Source organism: Hippoglossus hippoglossus, chromosome 5 (genome assembly GCF_009819705.1).
Source record: "Hippoglossus hippoglossus isolate fHipHip1 chromosome 5, fHipHip1.pri, whole genome shotgun sequence".
Classification (NCBI taxonomy): Eukaryota; Metazoa; Chordata; class Actinopteri; order Pleuronectiformes; family Pleuronectidae; genus Hippoglossus; species Hippoglossus hippoglossus.
The window spans coordinates 6,687,884-6,709,184 of NC_047155.1; the positions used below are offsets into that span (position 1 = coordinate 6,687,884).

General features: G+C 40.1%; 2 protein-coding genes across 2 annotated transcripts; one reads left to right on the plus strand and one right to left on the minus strand.

Annotated features, from left to right (window-relative positions):
• The first annotated feature begins 536 nt into the window (after window positions 1–536).
• rps10 (ribosomal protein S10) lies at window positions 537–4,165 on the plus strand. The gene is made up of 6 exons (XM_034585911.1): window positions 537–668; window positions 1,108–1,257; window positions 2,395–2,569; window positions 3,463–3,540; window positions 3,783–3,838; window positions 4,081–4,165. Exons 2-6 carry the CDS (start codon window positions 1,108–1,110, stop codon window positions 4,120–4,122), a joined length of 501 nt encoding a protein of 166 aa, XP_034441802.1. The 5' UTR covers window positions 537–668; the 3' UTR covers window positions 4,123–4,165.
• A 3,170-nt stretch (window positions 4,166–7,335) lies between these two features.
• On the minus strand, window positions 7,336–14,279 carry nudt3b (nudix (nucleoside diphosphate linked moiety X)-type motif 3b). Its single transcript, XM_034585382.1, has 5 exons — window positions 13,881–14,279; window positions 12,366–12,476; window positions 9,947–9,991; window positions 9,773–9,857; window positions 7,336–9,508 (listed from the first exon to the last, which is right to left on the minus strand). The coding sequence occupies exons 1-5, from the start codon at window positions 13,977–13,979 to the stop codon at window positions 9,312–9,314; spliced, it is 537 nt and encodes a 178-aa protein (XP_034441273.1). The 5' UTR covers window positions 13,980–14,279; the 3' UTR covers window positions 7,336–9,311.
• Between the last annotated feature and the right edge of the window lie 7,022 nt (window positions 14,280–21,301).

Below are 21,301 nucleotides of genomic sequence, written 5' to 3' on the forward strand. Positions count from 1 at the left end.
CTCAGATAGGCCGAGTAAAGAAAAAGGCAATGAGTGACATGATATACTCCATGCACTTTATGTATGTTATAATCATTACACCCAAGAGCCATATACTACACAGGAGTAAGTCTTTATTTTGTAAAGAGTAGTTTCGGGAAATGTATGGTCAATATCTGAATTATTAGACCATGAACGATTTTACACTTTTTTGCACCTGTTTCTATTTGCAACTCAAGGGATTTAAATCCTGGACATGATAAAGCAAAAAAAAAGAATCTCCCACACAAATGTTTAAATAAATCAATTAATAAAATAGTAATGATGCACATAACCTTCCTTAAACCCTCCAAACTAAGGGAAAGAGACACAGTTTAAAACCATGAAGAATTACCTTAAGGCTGTGTTTTGATATTGTTGATAAATTGTGCTCATTTTGTGAAATACGGATGAAAATCTAGAATGATACGTGTGTTTGTTTGATATTCACAAATAGATCAAATACAATAAAGATACAATGTGTTTTTTTCCAGTTTCTCTCTTTGGAGATATTACATCATTCAGACGGCCTGTGTTCCTCCACACCGGCAGGGGGCAGCAACTCCCCTCCGGGCCCGAGCGCAGGGAATAACCCTTTCCCACCAACGACAGTCGTTCCTTCCGGCTCCGGTCCCCTCACAAGTGGAAAGGTAAAGAAAGACCCGGCGATTTAAATCTGAATAAATCTGCTTCATCTGCGTCTCTGCGAAACTTTAACGTTAAATATTCGACTGATCTTTGTGTCACTCGGGGAAACGTTGAAGAATTTCGGCTCCAAATGTTTTTAAACGGCGGATATTAAACTTAGAAGTGGAGCAGTCACCCTGAGTGATGGTTCACGAACTGGCCACCATTTTTTTTCCTTTAAAACACAGGCCTCCTCCAGCAGCGTTACCGTTTATTAAAGTGTTCTTTCAAGCACGTGACTGTAAACGTTAATATACATTTTTAATTCAATCAAGCATTAGCCCGTAGCTTCTCTGCACCGTCTCCTTCGGTCGCTAGCTCGATCGTGCTAGGTGAGCTAGCCCGTTAGCGTGCTGCGTGTGGGAACTCTTTGACGCCTGAACCCGTTTCCTCTGTTCGCAGATGCTGATGCCCAAGAAGAATCGCATTGCTATCTATGAGCTGCTCTTCAAGGAGGGCGTCATGGTGGCCAAGAAAGACGTCCACCTGCCCAACCACCCCGAGCTCACGGACAAGAACGTGCCCAACCTTCATGTGATGAAAGCGATGCAGGTGAGGCACTAGTGAGGATGAAGGTTCAACTCTGACTCTGTGGATTGTGTGTATTTGACAGAACGCTGCTGAGTTTAACTGTGACAAGGAAACAGGTTTATGTTATAGTATATGTTAATGTGGGGTGTTCTTTGGCGGGTAAACTACTATTTGTAGTATCAATTCACTTTTCATTCACCTGGAGGATTGATTATAACGGTAAGGAAACTGTTCCTCACATTTGCGAGTTCAAGCCAACAGAACATAAGATGGGAAATGGATTGTAGCCATGTCAAAACTAGAGGTGTGGACATGTCTCCATTCTTAGATGCACCACGATGCAGATGTGGATGATGATGAAGTGACAAGAACGTAATCAAATCATATTGTTTTTAGCGATGTTCCTTCACTGAATAGTTATAACAGCGCTGCATCAGGACAGACGCACATTAAAGTTCCGGTCCTCCTGTGTCAGCCTGTCGGAGTCTGTTTCCTGCGCTCGCTTTACACTTTAACCATAAACACCATTACTGACCACAAGTTATTAGGACATGTACAGGACTGACATTTTACTTTGTTTGTTTGAGTTGCTTTAGAGTTTATGGGACACATGTTTAAACTTGCTACACGAGACGCGCACAGTCAGGACATCAGGGTTAAAGTGACCGGAACAATCCAGGGTCCTGATCCGAAGTCATCGATAACTTAATACATGAAACTATAAGTTTGTGTGTGAAGAGTAAAAGAGACGAGCAGACACACACACTCCTGCAGACAGAAGAGAAGTTCCTCCTGCAGATTATGACACAACGCACTGTTTTAACTTCGTCGTTGCAGAAGAAGCGACTTCCCGTTTATCCAGGATCACAAATATGAATTCAGTACGTTTTTAAATCAAGATCAGTTCTAAGTGTGATTGATTAGAAAACAGCAGAGGAGCAGAGTCACTTCAGTGCAGTGGTGCTGCTGAGGGGGGGGCATGTGGGGCCACCTTGATGTAGTAAAGGCCACAAATACATGTAGATGAAGATTCGTTTTATTTACACGTCTGGGTGAAAACTGAAGACTTTAAAGATCCTCTGTATCAACGGACTTTGATTGTGATTTGTTGTGGTAGCATCTACAGTGTTTTAATACTGTGCTGTCTGTTTTTCTCAGTCCTTGAAGTCCTGTGGGTACGTCAAGGAGCAGTTTGCCTGGCGTCACTTCTACTGGTACCTCACCAATGAGGGCATCCAGTACCTGAGAGACTTCCTTCACCTTCCCCCTGAGATCGTGCCCGCCACTCTGCGCCGCCAGACCCGCCCTGAGGCCGCAAGGCCCAGGCCCAAGGGTAAGTGCCCCTGTGTACATGTTGTGTGGCTTTGGCCAGTTGTGTTGTTTCTGAAAAGCCATTATCACAATGTACAGAACACAGGCAGTGATAACTTCACACATACTGTTATATTAAATCTTCTCTGTTCAGAAGACATTGAATTCATTGTACACTGATGGTAACTGTTGGAATCAGACATAACTACACAACAGATCATTATCTGCTGATGTAAACCTGCTGAGTGGAAACATACCAAAGAGCTTAACTACACACAGAGAAAGGGCTGCAGCTGTGGCTCATGTTGACTTCAGCAACTCAGATTCTTTCCAGTTGTTTCATGTAGATGGTTCATCCACCAGTTAAATCTCTGGATGCATCCACAAATACAATTTTAATTAAACATTTTAAAACAAATTATCAATGCATGAGAAAAGATTTTAACTATCAGAAATAATGTCTGTCTGTACTAACATGCCTGAAACACGTGACCATTCACTGGTCATGTGCATGCTGGTGTGAACAGGAAGCAGATTGTTTACGCTGCAGTTGGTTATTTCATCAATGATCTTCCCTCTTTAGTTCTTGAATCTGGTTAATAATGAAGAGGTTTTCATCAGTTCAGTTCACATATGAAATGTGTACTAATAAATAAATCACAGGGTTTAGCAAACATCCTGAGAGAAGGTTAATTCTCCAAATAATTTAGGTTGGTCATGAATAATCTGCACAATCTTGAGGCCAGATGTTTTAGTAATCTTTCTGTCAAACACGTATTTAGCTAGGACCCTTGGTACTAAAATAATTGAAATGAACTTTCACTCATTTTACAAAATTCTCTTTCACCATTTTGTGACGTGAAAGAAACTCTAATCAAAGTGTAAATTGAATGTGTTTTTCTTTTCTTGTTTCAGGAATGGAGGGAGAGAGGCCCGCCCGCCTTAACCGTGGGGAGGCTGACAGAGACACATACAGGCGATCTGCAGCACCTCGTACGTATACTATCCCATAATACTTATCTTCTTCAGCTTATGTGCTTGGATTGTATAAATTGAACTGAAATCTCAAAATGACTTTCGTTCAGATATATTGAATTTTATAAACCAATAGATGAATGATGAGAACTTCAGTTGCAGGCCTGGTTTTAATACAAATAGTTTAAACTCTGCTGTATGTGTTAGAAGTGTGAATTGATGAATGTCATTGGCTGACTTGTTCATGATTCTTCCATCAGCTGGTTCTGACAAGAAAGCAGAGGCCGGTGCAGGAGCTGCAACAGAGTTCCAGTTTGTAAGTACTTTTCTTAATCTTGTTTAAGTGTTTTGGCTACAAGAAAATCGTGGACTTTGTTCTGTTAGGGGGAATCAGACTTGATTTCTACATCAAATATTATATATTTTTTTACAGTTGTAGTTTTAAACTGTTTAAATTAAGGAACGTCAGGAAGCTACATATTGTTTTATTGCAGTGATCAAACGTTTTGCTAATAAACCTGGTTTGAGTGATGTACTGACAGAAGCTCTCTGTTGCAGAGGGGTGGCTTTGGACGTGGCAGAGGACAGCAGCCTCAGTAAATTTCACTGTTTCTTTGTACAATAAAGAAAAATCAAAATACAACCTTTGCGTCTGTATTTAATTATTGGTGATCGTGGTGACTGTTGCGTTGTTCTGCTGTGATCTTGTTTTGATGCTGAGCAGCAGATATAAGAATTAAAGAGTGAGCACAGGTATATGGGGATGACGGTGACCAGGTTTAAACTAAAATATATTCAACATGATTAAGTCAGTTTTACTGAACATTAAGTTCAGTTTCCGAACCACCAAGGACCTTTTAGGTGTTTGAATGTAATTATAAAATGTATCTGTCTCTGCTGTAAGAAGATCTATATCAAAAGATGCCTAATTAAGTTTTCAACTGAATTTTACTCTGCACCATCTGACCTGTAGCAAAGACTCAGATGGTATCTAATACCCAACAGTGGGTCCAGGGGGCATTGTTGTACTGCAGGAAGAAATATTGATAAATATTTTTAGTTCATATCATCCATGCTGATTTTTCATCACTTTAATATTTTGGCCTGTATGATCATACGTATTCTGAACAGCATTCAGGACCTAGTAAGTCATTAGAAACTTGCTGCCTGTTCTATAATCTAACAGAACACTCCATAGCCATTATCAAAACAGTTATTTTGACTTTTTGTCCCAGGATGTAACTGTTAATCGCAATAAAGTCACTATAAATTACGATTCACAACTATGCTTGTGCTGTGAATTGTCAGGCCAAGTGCAGAAAGGGCCTGTGGCTTCATGTATCTGGCTTCAGGCTGTGGTCAGTGTTGGATCAGATAGTGGATCAACCCGACAGGCCTGGAGTCTCTTGATGTTCCATTTTCAATCACCAGGACTGTGTGGGTTCATTGACTGTCCTCTTACCATCTCCCTCATTTTGCTCTTAACTTTATTGCACCTGCCTCGTTTGCTCATATCAAACCTTTTTAAAGTAGATTATTTGGTGACTGTCTAACTTTAACATAGACTTATAAAATCCATCTTTTAAAAAGCATCAGTGATGTTTATTTGCAGCTTAATGTTTGATATGCACATTAGATCATTTCATGTTAATTCCTGCTTCAAAGTTCAAAACCAGTTCATTGTAATAATCTAAAGTAGATCAGAGCTGCAGTGATTAATCAACAGGAAATGATCTGCTACAACTTATCAGTTTAATCACATTTAAGCAAAACTTGCTGGTCCATGCATCTCAGATGTGAAAATATGGTGCTTCTTCAGATATTTGATTGTAAAGTGAATTTGTTTTTGACTGTTTTAAGCAGGAATTTGAATACATCAACTCTGGGTTATGTAAATTGCCACTATTGTTTCTGCACAATTAAGGAAAACTTCAGATTAATCAAAAGTTACAACCCAATAGGTCAGTGTGTAATCTCAAAATCATCTCTACATTAGAGCATTTCATGTATTTGTGTGACAAACAGTACAAATTCTCACAGACACGGGCCTGAATGTGAAATACTGGTGTTTATTTGTTGGCACATTTATATTACAATCTTCAGTCTTCTCGCACTGGTTTAATTCCACAGTCCCAAATGACAAGAGAGGAAAAGAATATTCCAGTGACACACTTCAGAGAAAACAATTGCGAGTAACTTCGAGGCTGAGGTTGACAGCTACAAGTGCACGTGTTCATTTTCTTATTCAATTGCAAAGTATCTTGGGGGCAATGTTTTGTTTAAATAAATTTATATTCGTAATTTAGCTGATTGTTACAATCCTCAGCCGTTTAGTGATGTGCTTTTCATTTTTTTTTTTTTTTGCTTTGGCCACAAGATGGGGCCAGTTAATGGACATGACGATAAATATACTTCATCAGTGGATCCCATTGTTCTTTAACTAATAAATCCTCTGTTTTAACCAAGCTCACAAGCTTCAATATCATAGAAAAGGGTAGAATTGTTTGCTCCATCTTAACGTTAATCATATGGAGATATTCATTTCACAAATGCCCTCCTGAACTTCAGCCTGAATTACTCCATTTGTGACGGAGCATGAGTTTTGAGTTGAAGGGGAGTCGTTTAAAAAATAAAATAAAGAAAATCAATTAATTAATCCTTATTGACCAAAAGCCAGAGTGCGTCCTCCGGCTGTAAGGAGGCTGTGTTAGCTATATACAAGACATTAGCTTGTCAACAACACAACGGATTAAAGAAAAAGCAGAAAAAAAAAAATATGGATAAAGAACAAGTGGTCATTAATAATCAAGTCACTGGCTGTTACTTGTGGAAATCCTCCTCACATTCATTTTGCCAAGTATCTATCGCCCACATCAAACCACCGAGAGTGAATTCAACCATTAAGCCAATTACTGAGGGTTAAGTTTGGTTTTTCATGCCACAAACTGGTTTGTCCCCTTAAAAGTCTAATAGCACATTGAGATGAAGACTAAAAGCGCTAATCAACACAAAAATCTCAAAGGAAGTGCCAGGCAGGGCATCGTAAAGCAGGACTTTGGCCACCGCACCTTTCTGATACACAGCAGTAAAACCAGCTCAAAGTCACTCATTGTTGTGAAGGAGACTTTAGACCTCTTTCACCTTCACTGTCATTTAGGGGGAAAAAAAGCTGTTTCATTCCTGGATTATCACAAGCCGGTCTGAGGAGTTTGTGTGAAGCCTAATTCGCTGAGAAGGTGAAGTCACCGCAGCCCTCGCCACGTCTTATCAGTCTCTTATCTAGTTTAGCATTTAGTCCACTAGCTTTCAGTTCTCCATGTTATTGCCCACAAAGGCAATTCCTGAATCATGACAACGGGCAGCTCTCGTATGTTTGCAACCAAAACTGCAATTCCCATGATTTTTAGACATGAACAGATGGTAAAACACAGGAATTGTAGTTTCTTTCCCAACCTTCAAAGCCAAATTGTTTCTTTTATATCAACAGTGGCTCACATACACATATTGATGAATGCAAAGAGAATTATCAATCATGTAATCATCAATCTAGCCTGATATTGACTGTTTTGGGTCACTTCAATTCTCATAGCGTTTGCTTGTTTTCAATGAAAAGGCTACAACTCAACGTTACCTGCCTACAGTTATACGGCAGACACTGATTAACACAGTGGAGAATTGGGCAGCTTCAAGAACAGTATATTACCATTACATTTAACAGGTGGACACAAACGTGTCTCAATTAATGTTTCCCTGTAAATGTTGGATGTGCGTTTAAAGCTCGTTTCAATGTCCCCAAGTGGCCAAAAAATAAGCTGTTGCAGGTTTAAATATAGACAGAAAATAACAGAATGATCTTTGAGCTTTTGGGAAAGAAACTACTGAAAGAATCACTCTGAGGGAAATATACTGAAAACCAGTGGAACAGCTGTTGGCTTAAAAAGACAGCAGGTGCTAAACTAAATAGGAGGTTTAGAAACAATTTTTCGTAGCTTGGCCAAAGTAAAAGCAAAAAAACCCTAATCTCTTGACGTTAATTAGATTTGGTCTGAAGAATATTTGAGAGTTTTTGATTATAGGCTCTTTTCTCGCATGTACGATCTCAGCCACATTCCCCGTTCTTCTATCCTCGGATGTTCTCTTCGCTATCTCAAGAGAAAAGTCCAAACCGCTCCAGAACCAACAGCGAGAGGTTCAATCAATTCTTCCAGCCTCGATGACACTCACTGATGTGTAAGATGTGTTTAGTCATTTGTACTCTCACCTTTGATCTATACAGAAATAAACAATTTACAATAAAAACCTCTTACATGCTATCTACAGCGCCTCCAGTTTCACAGTATTGAGCCAGCTGCCTCGTGCCACAGAGGCCAAGTGACGCAGCTCAGTTAAAGAGACTTTTGCCAGACGTTAGAGAGGAGAAGAAAAAAAAAAAAAAAGGTATCCAAAAGCATTTTACATGTTAAAAACGAGGTCTCAAACTGTACAAGGCTTGTTGTTCTGCATCTTGCCCAAGACAGCATTTTAGATTCCATTACTTTCAATGTCAAGCAGGTGTTTTGAGTGTTTCTGGGGATGCAGATTAAATACTAAGGACAGAAGGGTAAAAAAAAAAGAAAAAGTGCCCACTAACGTCACCTGTGCTACGAACACAATGTAAACAAATGCTTTTAACCAAACTGAATGTGAGGAGTAAAATGCGGAAATGGGTTTAATAACTTAAGTGATATGTGCTGCATTTTGAAATTACAAGTCCATGATAATTGAAATCTACCGCTTCTACCTTCTAAGTATGTGGAGGAAGACTTTGTAGTCAGTCACAGGAAAAGCATTAAACAAAAAACAAAGGAAAGAAAACAAAATGGGATTAAAAAGGAGGTAAAGACACTGAGGAAAACGGTGGTTCATTTACATTATATGTTGAAATTCTTTCACTCTCTCCAGTCTATACGCTCTGTTTGAGAACGAAACCTGTAGTGCTTGGGTTGTTTCCCCAAATAAGAGCGAGCGCACTTGAAATTGAAATACTACTGAGGGGCCGTATCCTTCTGATAAAAGAGACATCAACAACCACGATAAGTAGCAAAATGAAGAGACCTTTTCCAAATAATCCAAAAGACTTCACCACAAATCTGTCGCGGTCAGCATCAGGTCACTCGACTGAGCGTGACGCAACACAACGGTGCTCATGCAAGACAAGTCACTTCCCACAATTCTGTTCATTCAGACAGACAGCACTTCTGATCCTTACAGCGGGGGGGGGGGGGGGGGGGGGGGGAGAGAGACTACACTAATGGGCCCATTCATTCACAGAGAAATAACCAAAGAAAAATGGAGGAGACATTAAAAAGACCACCAAAAGCCTTCAGCTTAAGCACTAAGTATACACTTTTACATTACAACAGTAAAAAGTAGTTCTTGCATTCAATAAACACCACGCTAAGGGCGCTTTAAGGAAAGAGAATGAAGGGAGCAAGAGGACATTTCATGCAGTTGTCAGTAAAAAGAAAAACAAAAAGAGGTGGCAGGGGAGGGGGGTCCAAAATTACATTTACAAAGTGTTTCAGACTTTTCACCCAACACTTGTCATCAAGTCTGTGCCACAGTTCTGGCACAAAGGAGTTGGCAAGGCAAACCATGTTATTGAGACAAAAAGAAAAGAAGAAGAGTAGAGGAAGAAGAAGAAGAAGAAGAGGAAGAGAAGAAGAAAAGAAGAAGAAGAGACACAAATAAGAGCGCAAGTGGTGGCGAAAGCTCAAAAGCTCCAGGGGGTGTCAGAGTTATGGTTTTAGTTATCTGATGCCAGAGACGGAGCTCTGATTGATGCTGTAGGTAGGGGAGAGGTCCCCACCTATCGTGGTCACCAAAGGTGTTCCGTTACTGGTGAGGCAGCTCTCCTGGAGCGCCTCAAAGTAGGTGGCCTGCACGGGCTTGTGACACAGCAACACTCGCATGGCTTCGTCTATTTTAAACCATTCCCTTTTTCTCCCTGTTGACAAAACAACACATCATTGTGGAGCAAGTTAGGACATGAGGAGGAAAAAAAAATCGTAATCATAATTATCTGCACTATACGCAGCAGAGAAGTGAAAATCACAAGGGCAGGAACAAAGCTGGTGTTATGACCGGCTCCAACAAACATGCAATAAAATCCCTCGACTGTGATATTACTGAGGCTGAGGCGAGACAAATAAAGCCACTGACATCATGTGACGGCCTGAGAACTTTGTCGAAAACAAATAAGGTGATTTACCAATGTTGACAGAGTCCTCCCAGTCCTCCAGCACCTCCGTTACGACAAGAACGTAGACGTAGGTTCTGTGTTTCCTCTCTTGGTTCTGTTGGGGAGAACATTTTCAGTTCTCATTCGCAAACAGTGTGTGTTTACATGTGAAGACCAAAAATAAGTTGACAGCAAACAGCTCACCTCAAATACTCCAACTAAGCGACCTAAAGTCCCCTTCACACCGGCCTGAGAAGTAAAAAAGGAAATGTTAAAAGAGATTAAACACTGGATTTTTCTAAATATGAAGTTATGGGGTTTAATCCAATGTGGCTCATACAATAAAAGCCCTGTAGAGACAGGGGCGGAGTTGTTGATTTATCTTTATTCAAGGTATTTCTGGTGCTTGTTGTTTGTGTTGCAGTGGATTACATTACATCATAAGACTGTTTTTATCCCCTGCAAATTCACTCCATCCAGTTTCTGGGAAAACTGAATCCACATAATAATGCACAAGGACAAAAAATAACAAAACACAAACTCTTTTACTCGATTTACTGATTCTTCATTCACTTTACTCACGTCACATTTCAGTGCAGTGACGTTTAATTTAGCCAAAGGCGAGATGAAACTGGTTTGCATGGAAATATCTTCAAATGTCTACTTTTTAAACATTTGGTCTACAGTGAAGACAAAAACAGAAATGTTGCGAATCCAATCCAAACAAAGAGAAAGTTATGTCAAATAATCGTTTAAATTTTTGCAGTGCTGTAAAACAACTGTCAACACAGTTGTTCGTTTCTCGCTTATTGTCACACACTGACCACTTCTCTAAGAGATGCTTCCAGAACACGTCAGTCGCAGATACAATTTCCGTGATCATAAAACTTAAGCCCCATGTCATCAGCTTTCCTTCAGAGCGGACACCATGAACTCTTCTGTTCCTGTTCCCTTTAAACACATACTAATAACAAGAAATTGGGATCTTCACTCCCAGAGGAGAATAGCAGGTTAGATTTAGACACAGAGCCAGGCCACTTGCTGACATCTTTGAAGGTTCTTCTTCAGGTTCCAGTTTCAGTCTATAAATAAATGTTGACTCCATGCACTGTACCACAGACTCAGTGTTGTACTCTTACGTCCTCCAGCTAAGATCATATTAAATACGACCAGGCTCACTTCTAGAAACCCCAAAGATGTGCCAAGGATTAAGTAATAGGCCAAAAGTCAACCTGTATGTTTTTATGAGATGGAAAATGTCTCCCAGCTCAAGCATTCGTGTAACTCGAAACCACTGGTCATCGACTTGGAAAAAGATGTAGAGCATTGAGGCTGAATTACAAGTTATGCAACGCTGTCCTGTGTCTTCACGATGCAAGGCCGGGGGTGTTTGACTACCAAGGATAAGCAGAGGTTGTGACTAACAAGGAAGCTCTAACTTTGGGCCTGCTCCAGATTGCTGTGTTTTCACTGTCATCCCTGGAAAGACTCCAAACCAATAAGCACCAGCAATCACTCACCACTCATATGGTCATTAGAATGAGCTTGTAAGGATTAGGATATGTCCTGTTACACCACCGTCCAATAAGAGGCTTAGAAAGCCACAGGACGCGGTGATGCATCGAGAACCACTCAAAGTCGCCACAAAGTTCCTGATTGTGGTCTTTCAGCACTTTCCACAAACTTCAGTAGTGATGTGACATTGCTTTTGACCCTGTGGAAATGTGTTGGCAAGGCACAGCATCCTGGGACCGCCAAAGGAACCACACTACAAGAGCCAGGATAAGAAATGATATCAGCGTCCATCATTGTGATGGATCACACACAAGAGAAGAAGCTTTATATGGTCAGTGACCCGCCAAGGGCTGACAGCCGGGCAAAATTTACTGTCTTCAGTGCCCTCTCGCCATTTTGATGAAAATGCTGAGGCGATAAACAGCATGGCCCCTTAAGGGCCTCCTGATTTAAGGAAAAAAAACATAGGTAGCATCAGCAGGATATTGATTTCCAATGAGCTTCAGAGCTGTGGACTAATTGCTATACATCTCCTGCACAGATACAAATGTCCAGTTTGTCCTTCAAGATGACGCAACAAGGCTGCTCTGGTAAAAATAGAAATATCTAAAATGTATGAACAATGAAAGTCGATTGTTTTCCTTCATTTGACGATTGGACAGCACCGCAGTGGCACCTCTGGTTAGCCAGTGTACAATCTCAGTGTAACCTTATTTGACACCTTAACACTGCTTTGAAACATGATGCTATGATACAGCTTACGCGTTGCTAGGCTTTCTCTCTGTCCGCACAAACAGGATGACTGCACTGACAAAATGGGCTTTGAGAGCAAGGTATTAGGGCCCAGCGTTAAATACAGATATGATTTAATAGAAATGAAATACAAAACATTGCATGAGCCTATGCTCAAACCAATTTGCCACGCCGTGAATGGAAATCCATTCTCAGAACAATAAACCGAGACTAGAAAGGGATGTTTCACATTCATGATTAAAATACAAGGGTCAAGTAAAGTTTATACAGGCAGCCTTGGTAAAAAAAAAAGAAAATAGGGCCCGAAATAAAAACTCTAACTAGATGTAATAATGAAAAATTATAAACAACTGACCTCTTCACACACTTCTCGAGCTGCTGCAATGTTAGGCTCTTCCTCCGGCTCCATCCCCCCTCCGGGAACTATCCACTTGTCTGGATGTCGACTACTGCTCACCAGCAGCACCTGAAATGCATCCAATGCAAGACAGTTCAGAGACCAACATCTAACATAACGTTGTTTGTTGATGTGTGTTCACATTACACAAGCACTGTTGCACGAGCGTGATACATTTAGCAATCTGTGTTGGTAATAAAGCCCAACGGATGACACAACAGCAACCTGTCAACTACCCCCGACACTTGAAGTGCTACACTGGATCTATCTCTGAAGTTGTGTGTCGCTGGATACTGTGTGAACGCAGTTAACTCGCTGTGTCATGCTTGTTTTCAGTGGCTTGGGCTATGAATCACTGGGTTTGCTCCTTTTCCAGTTCACGGTGTCAGTCTGCTGTGGTAAATCTGAAACTTGGCTGACTGTCGATCTGCTGGATTACAGTGTCTGGTTAAAAAAAAAAGGAGAAGAAGTTTGGAGCTACGTGCAGGTCATACTGATGTTTCCTGAAATCAGCCCATGTGGTTCACAAGTCTTTCACCAGAATGAGGAATTAGTTTAGTCTCATTTCATCTCCTTCCCGGGTCAAAGGAAGAAAAAAAAAATGTTTCCACTACAAAGCCATCTTTGTGCTTGTTGTTGTTGTTGACTGGACCTCCGCTTCCCAAATCGCTCCTGATCTCAAATAACCCTTTGCAGGGGTAGCTGCAGCGACTTTGAGAGGGGAGAGCACGGAGGTAGCCACATTAGCTCATTAGCACAGATGTCAGGTGGGGAAATGTCAACAAAACGTGTAGATGTTGACACTGAGCAAATATTACAAAGCCCAGAAATATCCGTGTTGTGAATATAGAGTTATAAAGGATCAGTGACGGTGTTGCAAAGTAGCCGGGTATCACTACCAGGGGTTGGTCTTCTAGGCTAAAGCTAACACGGCTAATGGCTACATGTCAGTGTTTGGCTAGCAGGACCAGTTGCATTAACACCATCACAGTTAGCAGCAAGTCACCTAAACGCGCCAAATAACCTCTGAGCACCGGCAGATAAATGTCTCCACCTGTCACTCTATAAATCTAAGTAAGTATTACCATCCATTAAACCGCTCCTGGTGCTACGGTAAGCGCTCAGGACAGCCCGGACCAGGGGCTGTGGTCGCTGGCCGAGAGCCGGCTGCCCACGGCGGCTAGTTAGCAAGCTAATGCTAGCGTTAGCATGCAGCTAGCGGGCTGGCTCGGCGTGAGAAGCGGAGGCTGCTGCCCCGCACAGCTAACGGGGCTTACATAACCGCGAGTACCCGCTGAAAACTACACATTTAATTCACAACACCGGGAGGCTGAGGCGGCGGCGAGTTGGTTCGTTTCCAAGCCGAAACACACGCACAAGCCGCGGGGACGATCGATGTAACAAGACAGGAGGAGACACCGAGGCGGCTAAGGTTAGCGCGGCCCTCCCGGACGGCAGCATCCCCGGCCTCACCTCCTCCTCGCTCTCGCTCCTGAAGCACAGACAGGCGGCCCGCTTCTTGTAGCCGTCCCCGTCGTACGTCCGGGTCTGGTTCGACTTGAGCTTCATCATCTCGGGGGCAGCGGAGTTCAGAAGCACGGCTGAGTTAACCACGTTAAGAGACGACGGCCGCAGACGCGCAGTCCTCCTCCGGGGAACCTCGGCGTTTCACTTAAAAGAAATAACTTCTTCTTCGCTTCATTTTCACAAACCTGGGCACAGCTACGGCACGGTCGCCATTACAAGGAGCCGCTACGCCCACGACGTATTTTAACCTCTAACAGCTCGGGGAGCGTAAGGAAATCACTCATCGCGCGTTGGAGAATTCGGAGCACGGATCTGCGGTGGGGGGGGGTTGAAACCACGCAACACCACGCTGTGTCTGGAGGGAAACCCGCACTTAGATGCTCCAACTGGCTCCCGCGACCACTTGTTAGAGACTTTTTTATTAATACAAGCGCGTTCCGGCTCACAGTGAAGAATTCAAATGTTACGTTATCCACGTAGTATGCGGTCAGAAATAGCAGAATTGCGCGCAGGGTTTGGTTTATGGGTTTCAGCACCGCAGGTAATGGACAGCGACAGAGTGATCCTCGAAACTGTTTATTTTTTTATACATTTAAGCTTTTCAACAGGTTCAAACTGAAGTGACTGGTCGATTAATCAATTAGAGCAAATGTTTGATTATCAGTAAACTATTTTCACAGTTTTATTCTTTTCATGCATGAATTAATATCAATTATTTGCTGTTTAATTTTCTGAAAAGTGAGAATTTAACAACTACTTGTATGGGTTGTTTGCATTGATGAATGCAAAGAGAATTATCAATCATGTATTGATTCTATAGCCCGATATTCACTGTTTTGGGTCACTTCAATTACACGGCAGACACTGATTAACACAGTGGAGAATTGGGCAGCTTAAAGAACCAGATATTACATCTATATCTAAATTAATGATGCTTCTCTGTAAATGTTGGATGTGTGTTTAAAGCTCTTTTTTATGCATGAATGAATATCAATGTTTCATTTTCTGAAAAGTGAGAATTTTGTAGTTTTATTTGACACACGGTTCAAAAACCTCACACCATTTCCCCATTCAAGTTAATGGGAATTTGACTCCACAGCCATTTGAACATTTGCCATTTTCACTATTTTCTGGCATATAGCGACAAAACAATTTATCAGATTATTAAAAAAATAGCCATTAGATTGATTTTAATAATGGTCATCAAATCATTATTTGATTATAAGATTATCATGGCAGAATAAGCGTAAATTAGCCAAGGGTACTACTATCATATATTAGATTAATTGATTTAATAGTTTCATATCTCCAATACTTTTTTAGAATATAGGACAAGATGGTGAATATTCCTTATCCCATTAATTTAGGTTAGCAAATACCAGTAGACGTTAGCAGGTGTAGTGCACCTTAGGGTCATAAAGGGTTTTGTCCTTGTAATCAACGACACAGGCCGAACTTGAGGGTACGCTGAGGCTAAAGGGAAATCTGACTGGCTACTGGCTTGTATGGCAGCACTATGAAAGCCATGTGGCCGCTGAGTAGATCTGACATCATTACCTCTATGCCTTTTGAAACTAAACACTATCCCCCTTTTACAACATAGGACAAGATGGAGAATATGCCTTGTATACAGCACTAATTAATGCCTACCACCAGTTGATGTTAGCGGATGTTAGCGACTATCTTCAATATCATAATATCAAACATTATCACCCTTATTAACTCCACCATTAAGGATGTTATGTTTTGGTCTTTTATGTTTTTTTGTTTGATAGTGAGCAGGATTACACAAAAACTATTTATTCCCCATGAAATTGTGTGGAGGGGTGGTGCATGATCCAAGGAGGAACCCATTATATTTGGGTGTGGATCTGGATCAGAGGACACTTTGCCTTGGTGGAGGTATGTGCTCTACTGCCAGTTGATACCTTTATTGTTTAAGGTTGCCAATGTCCTGTCTTGTCTGTTTGAGCCACTTGAATGCGTCATTAACAGTGTAATTCTAACTAATTATGTCCTTGTACAATTCTGTCATTAATTTCTCATTTGCATCTTAAAACAATATATATCTTTTATTGGGAAATAACAAATGTTTATGGCATGAATTCGCTGAAGTAATGAGCTTCTGTATATGCTGAATGCATGTGTGAACACAAACGCAGCGGGGAAGCAAATAGTGCAGAGTTTTCATGTGCTCATGACGTTAATCCTCTCGACTCACTTCAGTCGTCTTCTCGCTTTAGGGGACATTTCTCAGCCTTTGTCTTGTTCTCCAGAGAGAGGGAACATCATAAAAGTCTTTGGAACTAATGACATTTAGCTTTAGTAAAAGAAGTAACAGCAGAGGGATAGAAGGGTGAGACAGGAACTGCTGCCAAGTACAAACACAGTTTTAGGATATAAATTATAACTATATATATTTACTTTGCTTTGAAAATCTCAGACCAGCAATAATATTTCATATCAAAACAGAGTTCAGATAACTTGAACTGGATAATAGACAAAACTATAGTCATTTTACATTTGCTATCAGCATTTTTTCTTACATGATGCTACGACTGTTTGTTCTGTTCTGATTCATGTTTTTCCATCAACCTTTTTCATACCCTATTTTTATCTTTATATACTGTGGTACTTTTTCTGCTGGAGTCTAATTGCTCTCACTGCTGCAACATTTCAATCTCCCACCAGACATCAACAGTATTTCTTCTTATCTTATTTACTCATGATCCCTCTCCAGTTTCTTCCCATAGAAACAGAAATCCTTACCTCCCTCTTCAACTGAGTCACGAGTCTATTAAAACAAATCTCAGCTTTTTCTATCCCAAAACTTTTTTGTGCCCCAAAAAACACCAGTTTTATACCACAAATGTCAAAATACATCTATATATTTCTATATATACATAAATAAGTAGAGTCCTCTTTTATTATTAATTATTTAATTTAATTTAATTTAATTATTTTTATATCTATAACATTTAGGAAAAAATGCACTTTATTACAAGCACCTGCAATATAATGACAATCTAATACAGTAATTCTGCAATAAATCTTACCTACTAAAGTTTGTTATGTATATTTTTTGCACATAACAAACTTTAGTGATATATTCTTACATACACAAACTTGTGTGTACAAAACTTACTCTAAAGGGCTGTTGTGGTTTAGATTTTGCATTTTTGGATTATAGTGGCAAAAGGTAAATGAAATTAGGTCCCAAGAAAAGTTTAAGAACTAATTGCACAGTTGTTGTGTTGGACAATGATACAATCACCAGTTGCTCATGATACTGGCCTCCACCACTTCATGTTTGTTGCTTAGTCAATTGATTATTCATTAAAAAACCCACAAAATGAAGAAAAGAAAAATATGATTAATTGGATGTATTGCCTCCGGCCGCCTGCACACAGTAAACACACAACAGTAACATATAATTAAATATGATTAAACAAAATTTAATATTCTTTAGCCGGAAGGCAAATCAAAATATTCTCAGCTTAAGGAAGATAAATTGTTTAATTTACTGTAAGCATTCACATTCAGCACTAACACATATTGATATTGACGGAGGGTTATTAATAAAAAGATAATATGGAAATGCTAAATTACAAAAGCCCAAACAGTCTATGTGGTAAAAACGTGATATTCCCACTACACATCCAACCCCAACTCCTAATGTTGCTTTCAAAAAGCAAGGTTGTGAAAGCAATACATTTCTTGGGCTATTAGCAAGTATTGTTTTTAATATTTATTAACCTCATAATTTGCTGATTGTTTAATTAAAGTATTGTTTATTTGGTCTATATAATGTTATTAAATATAAATATTACAGAATAGTAAAAAAACTAAACCTCACCAAACAGAATTTTTTTTCAAAATAACAAACAATCAATTACAATTAAAATATTTGTCGATCAACAAATCAATAGTGAAACAAGTTGATGCTCTAATGATTGTACTTTTTTCAAATGTTTGTTGGCCAGGCAGTTTAGGCTAAGTCGCCCATCTCGTCCATATCTTGCAAAGGTATAACTGTCACATTAATTATTCAATAGTGGTTATATTATGTAAAAACTGTAAGAAGAACAAATCCTATAATCTGTTTCATCCCGAGCTTCATGCCTGTGTCTTATTTCAGGGGGACGAGAACAGGCTTCATACAATCAAACTAGCTGTACAGTGTATAGGGTCATACTCAAGAGGTTGCACTTTTACTCTCTGCAGTTGCTATGGCAACCATTTTTCTCTTTGCAAGTCTCTGGTGAACCATTCACACACTCGGGAGCAGAAATAAAGTCCCTGTCTTTTCCAAAAGAGGGCGCTCACTCCTTTCAATAAACACATACGTCATATTTAAAATAAGAGTGCCACTCCATTCTACAATTGTTGTGAATTACAAAAAAATACATTTACTAAATAATTATTTGGTCACTAGGAACTCCCTGTTTAAATTAGATATCTTCTAATTACTTCTTCTCCAGTATTAGCTTCGCTACACTGGCTTCCGGTTAAATCTAGAATAGAATTTAAAATTCTCCTCCTCACCTTCAAGGCCCTTAACAATATGGCACCATTATATCTTAAAGAGCTGTTAGTACCTTATCAACCCACTAGAGCACTGCGCTCCCAGAATTCAGGCTTACTTGTCGTCCCTAAAGTCTCTAAAAGTAGAGTAGGAGCCAGAGCTTTCAGCTATCAAGCTCCTCTCCTGTGGAATCATCTCCCACTTTCAGTTCGGGAGGCAGACACCATCTGTACGTTTAAGAGTAGGCTTAAAACCTTCCTTTTTGATAAAGCTTATAGTTAGAGCTGGTCCAGGCTTGTCCTAGACCTGCTCTTAGTTAGGCTGCTATAGGTTTAGAAGGTCGGGGGACACATGACACACGGAGCTTCTCTTTCCAGCTTCTCCTTCCTCTTCTCAATCTTTATCACATCAAAGTAATTCATATCCCATCAATACATGTTACTGACTTGACTTCTTCCCCGGAGTCCCTTTGCCTTATCGTCCACAGATCCAGGGCCGCGGCTGTGGCCACATCATGGATTAGGATCTGTGGATCACGTATCAGAGGTCGTAATGGTGGATCCAGTATGGCGGATTCTGCATCGTGCTGGCTGATCGTGATAACAAAGGCAGATCCTTTATCGTGTTGGCATCAGATAATGGTAGTGGACCACGACCGAGGTGGCAGCTGATGATGGATCCTAATGGCGGCAGTGGACAATAACTGTGGACTATAGTGGCATCCGATCTTGATGGTGGATCATGATCTTGCTGGCTGCTGACCATGGACTATGATTGCAGCAGGACTGCTCGATACATAGTATTTCTCCTCTGACACTCGACCATTAATGACATTAATCCACCAATTCACTGACCTTCAGTTATACTTCAAAATGTTTACCCTAATCAATGCTGCTAAAACCTTTATCTTGATGTTCTCCTTTACACTTGACATCCATTGCACTTCTGTCCGTCCTGGGAGAGGGATCCCTCACATGTGGCTCTCTCTGAGGTTTCTACGTTCTTTTTTCCCTGTTAAAAGGGTTTTTAAGTAGTTTTTCCTTACTCTTGTTGAGGGTTAAGGGCAGAGGATGTCACACCATGTTAAAGCCCTATGAGACAAATTGTGATTTGTGAATATGGGCTATACAAATAAAATTTGATTGATTGATTGATTGATTCTTCGTACGCTACAACACTTAATGCATGTCTCTCCATCTGGGAAGGAGTTGTTTTACTGAGATTGTCCTTTTTGTGTATTAAAATCTGAGAGGTTTCCCTTATCTGATTCGATGGCCTGAGGATATACAGTTATACATTGTACAGGTTTGTCAGGAAAATACTAATAAAGGGAAACATATTAAGTTCTTTTTAAGTTTTTAACTGATGTCCATATGAAACCTGATTACTGCCTCACATTAGCCAGTGATGTTGGTCAATATGTCTCACGTACTAACAGTATTTACTTGTTTCAGGCAGATGTTGTGGGTGTGGATACAGGTAAGGCTTATCTGCACTCAGCTTTGTACTGAAACTATGTGTAAAGGATGTTATACATGCAGGGAAACGTTTTTGAAACCAAATATGTTGCCAGTTAGTGGCAGAGTTGGAAGAAGAACTCAGATGCATTCATTAATTTAAAGTATCAATAAAAATACACATTTACATGTAAGTGCTCCTTCAAAGTCATACTCAAGTAAAAGAACAGAGGTTTTTTCAGTTAAAGTAAAGGAAGTGGCAGAAAACGGTCCCCTGTGACTGATAAAATAAATGAAATGATCATAGACTGTTGATGTTTAAGCTTTTTATCTGATACAACATCTGCTTTATAGTCCTGAGACAGAAACGGCACAGGCCTCAAGGGTGTAAACAAGAGTAATGTTGCATTAAAGTTGTATTATTGTTATCTCTTTATATTCTGTATATTATTTACTGCAGATAAAAGCAGGGTTTGTTGAGCATGAGCAAGTTGCACAGCTCAAACATTGAAACAGGTTTTCTTTTTTTTAGCTAAGGTTAGTTTTTCCAGTTACACCTGCTGGTTACCGAGTGTAAATATGCGACTAATATCCACATAAAGAAGACGTCTGGGCCTTTAATCCAGTGGTGCATGATAAAAAAAAATCATATATACCTCCAAGTAAAAAACATTGCTAAAAACATTGTAATGTTAGCTAGTTTGACATATAAAGGTGACATAAAGTGACTCTAAACACACATTTCTCCATTTCTATTAAAACTAAAGCCTTAGAGATAAGACCTTAATGTACTGTTGGCACATCTTACACTGAACAGTTTGGAAATGACATTACAGCTATTGTGATTTCATCTTGCAAAGCAAAGCTAGTTGTTCGTGCAACCAATGTAAGCACCAAAAAAGTATTGATTAGCACTGATTAGATGTTTTAAGCCAAGTTACAAGTTTGAAATTAGCTAGACGTCTCTAAAACTTTCAGACCTTAAAGTATATTTACAATTTAATGTAGAAGTCTGATAAACCCATTTGTTTGCTAGTTAAACTCAACTATATGAGAACTATCTTGTTAGCAGTCACCTACAGCAGCATATGTCGGCACATAGACAGAGCAGACACAACCAGAGTTTGATTGTGGCACAAGTAAAGACCAGGGGATTCCAGCTTGAGTGCTTTATCTCTTCAATCCCTGTCCAGACGTATGACACACAACTAAAGGCTATGCGGTGGCTGAGGTTTGTTTAATCGAAGACTGCAAAGATATTGGCAACGTTACCCTTTCGAGCACCTTTTCTCTCTCCAAGTAAATATGCACGTTAATGACTAAATAAGCAGGAGATTGTGTTGTTCTGCCCAAAGCCAGACTAGATTGTGCTCGGCTTCACACAC

Excerpts from the sequence above, each read along its gene's own strand:
- rps10 (XM_034585911.1), top strand. The coding sequence starts at position 1,108 with ATGCTGATGCCCAAGAAGAATCGCATTGCTATCTATGAGCTGCTCTTC. Across the intron at positions 1,258-2,394 it reads ATGTGATGAAAGCGATGCAG|TCCTTGAAGTCCTGTGGGTA; the intron begins GTGAGGCACTAG and ends TGTTTTTCTCAG. Across the intron at positions 3,541-3,782 it reads CAGGCGATCTGCAGCACCTC|CTGGTTCTGACAAGAAAGCA; the intron begins GTACGTATACTA and ends TTCTTCCATCAG.
- nudt3b (XM_034585382.1), bottom strand. The coding sequence starts at position 13,979 with ATGATGAAGCTCAAGTCGAACCAGACCCGGACGTACGACGGGGACGGC. Across the intron at positions 12,477-13,880 it reads GGAGCGAGAGCGAGGAGGAG|GTGCTGCTGGTGAGCAGTAG; the intron begins GTGAGGCCGGGG and ends GATGCATTTCAG. Across the intron at positions 9,509-9,772 it reads GGAGGACTCTGTCAACATTG|GGAGAAAAAGGGAATGGTTT; the intron begins GTAAATCACCTT and ends TTTTGTCAACAG.